Raw genomic sequence first — 6,315 nt, 5'->3', positions numbered from 1 at the left:
TACACATATGTACAGACAAACATATACATGCATGCTTATAAACTCTGTATATACATTCTTGTACACATATGTACAGACAAACATATACATGCATGTTTATAAACTCTGTATACACATTCTTGTACACATATGTACAGACAAACACACATGTATGTTTATAAACTTTATATACACATTCAGAATGTTATATATTGTCATTTTTGATAATTTAGCATATCTTTCTACTGAAATATTTTCCAATTATTAAATCCATTGGCTTTTTCTTTTTGCTACTGTTGATCATTTCATCCTTCTGGCTTTTACTTTTTCTGTCCTTTATTATTTCAATTATACTTATTCTGTCCTTTATAGTTTCAAGTGACCTGCAAAATAATCAGCTTCATGATTTAATTGTCATGCATATATGTCATTATTTTCTTTGTTCATTTGTTTTCCCTTCCCCAAGCACCCCTTACCCTCTTCTGGCTAGTTCCTTCCTTCTTCCAATAGTACCCCCATGCATTCTCTGTACCCTATTTCCCCCCTTTTTCCTTAGGATCCCTATCTCCTCTTTAACATGTCATTTCTAGTTTCCTGACCTATGGCACATTTTTTTTTTTCTGTTCCTGACTTCCCGGATGCTTGCATTTTCTGCTGTGACTTCCTGTTTGGGAAAATGCAGCTCTTCCATCATGCTATGATGCTGCATTTCCTGTCTCTAACTGTGTGTGATGGGAGCATGTACACAGGAGGCAAGCTAACTCAGGACTGTGGAGCTGGAGTTACAGATCACTAGGAGCAGTCTAACCTGGGACTGAAGCTCAAATTCTGACTCTATGCATGAGCAGTCCAAGCGCCTAAGCAGTGAGGCAGCTCTACCTAGTTACTTCACTGCTTTCGTAAAGGGAACATGCTTTAAAGCTTTAGTTTGGAAACTGTTCTAGTTGTTGGCCAGTATGGACCGCGGCAAAGCACACATTTCGCCATGCTCTGTGTCTTAGTAGGTTGAGATCATTGTAGAATGTGATATCTTTAGAGTGTTTTTCTCAGAAATTAGCATTTATGAATCAAACATAAGATTGTTTGCAAGATGTATTACTATTACATAATCACTTAATATTATAATTTAATTTTTCTGTGTTAACAGTTGAAAGTAATCTGTTTTTGCTTTTAAACAGGTTGAATCAAGGGATTCTTTGAATAGCATAGCCCTGAAATTTGATACCACACCGAACGAGCTTGTTCAGTTAAATAAGTTATTCTCCCGAGCTGTCGTGACTGGGCAGGTATTGTTATTATTTAAATGTATTGATGTTTGAAATTATTAGATAGAACTTATTCATTTTTTACGTAGTTAACAATGTAGAAAATATGAGCATAATATTTTGTGTTCCTGGAATAAATCCTGCTAGCCAGATAAAAGTGCAGGTCACATCTATTAATGCTTCTTAAAACCATTGAAAATAATCGTAAGTTGTGTTTCAAATATAGACTTCAGAACTTTTTTTTTTTTTTTTCTAGACAGGGTTTCTCTGTAGCTTTTTGGTTCCTGTCCTGGAACTAGCTCTTGTAGACCAGGCTGGCCTTGAATTTACAGAGATCCGCCTGCCTCTGCCTCCCAAGTGCTGGGATTAAAGGCGTACGCCACCACTGCCCGGCTAGACTTCAGAACTTTTAAAAAGACTTAAAACAGCTCATGAAAATTGACAGAATTCAATATGTGTAAAGGTAAGCTGTCTTTCAGTCTAACTTGCTTTCTGTAAGCAAGTTAACAAATTGAGTCTTTTGGAAACTGTCTAGTCTATATCAGAGGGTTTTTCTTGTTTTTAAGTTTGTGACCCTTAGCAAATGCCCTGCGTGAGTACAGCAGTCTGACAGCTTTCCTCGTCTGTAACGATGGCTGTGCTGGTATGTCCCTGTGTAAGTCGTCCACAGTGAGGCTTAGTGTCGCTGCTGTCCTGCTCATGTTAACACTGCTGCAGCGGACACTGTCTGCGTCAGCTTTATATACATTCCACAGCATAAATTCTTATCTATAGCGCCGTTGGGCCAAGGAAATATGTATAGTTAATTTCTCTAGTAATTGCCAAGTTGTCTTTAAAATGACCACATACAATAGTATAGAGTTTTGTTTCTGTGCTATGTGCTTGTTTTAATGCCCATTTATAAATTAATTTGTGAAATTAGTTCTAAGGTGTCTATTTTTATTTTTTCATACTTATTACGACATATGATATACTGTTCTACTCTTATAATCTGATTTTTTTATTGCCAAAGATCAGTATCAAATAATGCTTCCTTATAGAACATTATTTGGCCATTGATATTTGTTTTTCTGAATCTGTATATGAATATTTTCTTACAGGTTTTATATGTTCCTGATCCTGAATATGTCTCCAGTGTTGAGAGCTCTCCATCTCTGAGCCCAGTAAGTCCTCTGTCGCCGACGTCCTCCGAGGCTGAGTTTGATAAAACCACTGTGAGTACCCTACTTCCAGCTATTCCTGTAGAATTCATGGAGTATACATGCTACTCATAGTATTCCACTTGTAGTTTCTAAGTTTAGTATTCAAGTTCTCTCGTCCTGGGGTGTGTGTGTGTGTGTGTGTGTGTGTGTGTGTGTGTGTGTGTGTGTTACTGCTGATGTGGGTGTACATATACGTGTTTATACAAAGAGAGGGGAAGGGGAGAGAGGAATGGATAAGGGGGGAGATGGAAATTTGGGACTAGAAACAATCCTAAATACAAATTGTGTTTCCCATGCCTTAGCAGTGTGCACTTTTGGATGGATAATCTTGCACACTACTTTCCGTGTGCTATCACCCAAGGTCAGGAATTTGCTGCTTGACCTTTTGCAACACTGTTGAGAAAGTTTTTGATTTCACAACATTTTAGATTTGGGGATTGAGAGTGCTCAGTCTGCATTACATTCATTCTAATCTATGAGATGAATGGAAGCTGAAGTCAGAGTTTAAGGATGTATTGGAGACAAGAACACAACAACTTTAAACACGTTTCTACCAATCAACAGGATGTGCCAACCTTGATACAGAAGGAGAAATAGCAAGGAAAAAATAAATGTAGTCAGAGGTTGATTTAGATTGGGCTTTTAGCCCTAAAGTAGAATTGTGTAAATAGCAGGAACTTTCCCACCAGAAACCTGTGGGATTCCCTTCAGACCACATCTGTCTGTCTCCTGGCCTAATTTGAATGCTTGAAATAAAAAGGGAAATCAGTCAAAAAAAAAAAAAAAAAGAGAGAAAAAACGCAGATCCCCTCCCAGTGGGAGTGGTCACCTGAGCAGATCCCCTCCCAGTGGGAGTGGTCACCTGAGCAGATCCCCTCCCAATGGGAGTGGTCACCTGAGCAGATCCCCTCCCAGTGGGAGTGGTCACCACCGTCTGTCCTTTGCCAGGTTGGGAAAGATGGAATAACAAAGCTTTGAGAGTGACCCCTTAACCCTAGTGACTCAGCTGTCTCAGGTGTGGTCCAGAATCTTTCCCTTCCTCAACTAGTTAAGAAATAGAAGAGCCTTGAAGCATTCTCCAGCCGAGGGCAGGCATCACCTTCTTCCCAAGAGTCCGTATTCCACAGCTAGAACATTATTTTGAACAGTGATTTTTATAAATTGTAACTGTATTCTTTGCATAACATTGAATTTATTACTTAACTAAGATATTTTTTCCTATGTAACTTTTGTTTATCTGAGGTGATTACATTTCTGCATTGTAACTACTGTTTGCTTTCTATACTATTACATTTCTGATAATATATAGTCTTAGAAGAAAGACTATTAAGTTTGAGTATTACCTTTGGTTAGGTATGATACATATTAGCGTTATGTTAAATAATGTCTGTTAGTATAGCTACTATATGTTTATTGCAGAAATTTTCATTCAGTATTTAAAATAAATATTGTTTGGCTTCCTGAATGTTCAGTTTTGTGTAGTACATTATGTATAAGCCTAAAATACTTTATTTATGGATTTGTTAACATATGAGTTTTCATTTATATTTTTAAATAATTTGCTTCACATAGAACTATTATCTCTGAAAATTTAAACATTCAAGCTATTCCTTTTTATTCACATGTGGATGAAGAAGCATAAGAAACCATAGAGTAAATGTGATGGAAGTAGCTAGAATTTACTACGTTAGGTAAATGATAAGCTCATTCATAGTCATTTGAAACAGTCTGCTAAAGCCATGGCTATCCTTGAAACTGCTGTGCAGCCAAGGATGACTTGAATTTCTCTGATCCCCCTGTTTGCACCTCTCACCTGGCCCATCCCCAAGTCCTGGGGTCACAGGTGTATGTCACTCTGCCTGGTTTCGTGGGTGCTTGAGATTGAACTCCAGCCTTTGTGCATTCTAGGTAAGCACTGTCCAGTTAAAGTGTATTCCAGCAGTCCCGTGTCCTTCCGTTATTCACTGCTGACCTCAGATTTAAGAGTGAAACACTGGCCCCGTGCATCTTTGCCCCGGTAGATTCACTGGCCCTCTGTCTCGACTGCGTCTTTGAAACCCCTTCAGATTTTTCCTCTGTTGGTGTGGGTATTTCTGGAACACTGGCAAAAATGAGAGGGAAGAAATGAGACCTAACTGAAATCTGTGTCTTCCTAACTCTCCCCGTAGAAAGTCAGCACGAAATGGCCACATCCTTCAGGGTCTCACCAGACAACCCTCCCCTTAGAGTTTTTCCTGAGTTGAGTCTGGTGTCTGTTTCTCCTTTAGGGATAGGCTTATAAAAGTTCTCTGTTGTTCACCTTAGACTGGTGTATGCCCTCCTGACTCTTGTAAACAATTGTATTAGTCAGTAGTAGTAGACCTACTCCTTTTCTTGGTTTCTTGTTTGTTAACTTTGAGTGCTATCACTCAGTAACTGGGTTTGGTTTCTGTGTCTGCATAAACAATACATATTACATCTGTTGTATAGAGGAAGGAATTATAGAGGAAATACTAACTAATCAGCATCCTATGTTCTACCTTAACTACTGCTTTATTCTGGAAATTGATCTCTCAATTTAGTAACTAATTTTACCCAAAGAGAGAAGTAATACTTGCAATTGTTAGTGGGTATGGAGACAGCTGCTACCTTCTACCATTCATCTCTGCCACTGGTCTGTTGCTGTGATAAAACACCCTGACCAAAGGCAAGTGAGGGGAGGAAAAGGCTTACTTGAATAACACTTCAGGCAATAATCCTTCATTGCGGGGAGTCAGGGCAGGAGCTCAAGGCAGGAGACTGAAGGAATCCCATGGAGGAATGTAGCCCGGGTCTTGCTTATCCTAAACTTATCAGTCACCATCTAGACAATCCCTCACTGACTGGCGACAGGCCAATTTGACAGAGACAATTCTTTACTTGAGGGTCCCTCTTTCTAGGTGATACCAGGCTGTGTCAGGTAACCATAAAAACTAACCAGGACAGAGTTCTACATTTCACGTTCTTTTTTCTTTGTTTTTCGAGACAGGGTTTCTCTGTGGGTTTGGAGCCTGTCCTGGAACTAGCTCTTGTAGACCAGGCTGGTCTCGAACCCACAAAGATCCGCCTGCCTCTGCCTCCCAAGTGCTGGGATTAAAGGCGTGCGCCACCACCGCCCGGCTTTACATTTCACATTCTTTAAGAGATACAGAACCTGGTTTTGTTTTGTGCTCCTTTGGTTTCTCTTTTGTAATGTAAGTCTATGCAGTGTGATAAGAATATTGAAGATTAAAACTATATGGCAAAACCCAAAGAGAAAATATTTAAACAATAATATGGAGAAATGGAGTAATTTTGAAGTATATTCAACTAAAGATTGAATATGCAGGTAGTTACTGTTTCCTTAACACAAAACACTTCATAGTATAGTCAGTGTAAGAGATGGTGGGAGTAGAACACTTGAATAGCAGTGGAGTTAGGAGCTCCGCATACTAAGGAAAAATAGCTGTAATGATGTTGAGATCCCAGAGAAGACCTTGGCACTTAAAAGGAAGAAGCAGAGGTGGTAGCAGAGTGTAAGCGTATTCCGTGTTCTTACATGTAAATGGTAGAACCACTATTGTTCCTATTACATGTAAATGGTAGAACCACTATCGTTCCTGTTGCCTTCTACTTAAAACCACTTGCTCTTCACTCTCATCCAAAAACCTCAGAGCTTTATTTGAGTTGCACTGCTTATAACATTCCTTTTAAAAACAAAATTAAGGCTCAGAGCAGAGACTGAGTAATTTATGTAATGTCACAGTGACTGCATGATAAAGCTGAGGATTAAACCCTGACTGTCTAGGTCTAGATCTTGGGGTAGATTCTTTTTTTTTTCTTTTTTTTTTTAAATTTATTTATTTATTAAA

At 38.8% G+C, this 6,315-nt stretch overlaps 1 protein-coding gene across 9 annotated transcripts in view; it reads left to right on the top strand.

The window, feature by feature from the left end:
* Oxr1 (oxidation resistance 1) overlaps nucleotides 1-6,315 on the top strand; it is a 354,230-nt gene that overhangs the window by 303,098 nt on the left and 44,817 nt on the right. For all 9 annotated transcript variants that reach the window (XM_013353914.2, XM_005367518.3, XM_026789478.1 and 6 more), the window contains 2 exons: nucleotides 1,158-1,265; nucleotides 2,345-2,458. In XM_013353914.2, coding sequence (XP_013209368.1) covers nucleotides 1,158-1,265; nucleotides 2,345-2,458 — 222 coding nt within the window. The remainder of the gene's footprint in view (nucleotides 1-1,157; nucleotides 1,266-2,344; nucleotides 2,459-6,315) is intronic.

The sequence above is a fragment of the Microtus ochrogaster genome, unplaced genomic scaffold, assembly GCF_000317375.1.
Source record: "Microtus ochrogaster isolate Prairie Vole_2 unplaced genomic scaffold, MicOch1.0 UNK19, whole genome shotgun sequence".
In the NCBI taxonomy this organism is placed as follows: Eukaryota; Metazoa; Chordata; class Mammalia; order Rodentia; family Cricetidae; genus Microtus; species Microtus ochrogaster.
The sequence above is the reverse complement of the archived record's forward strand: the minus strand, read 5'-3'. Positions and strand labels throughout refer to the sequence as shown.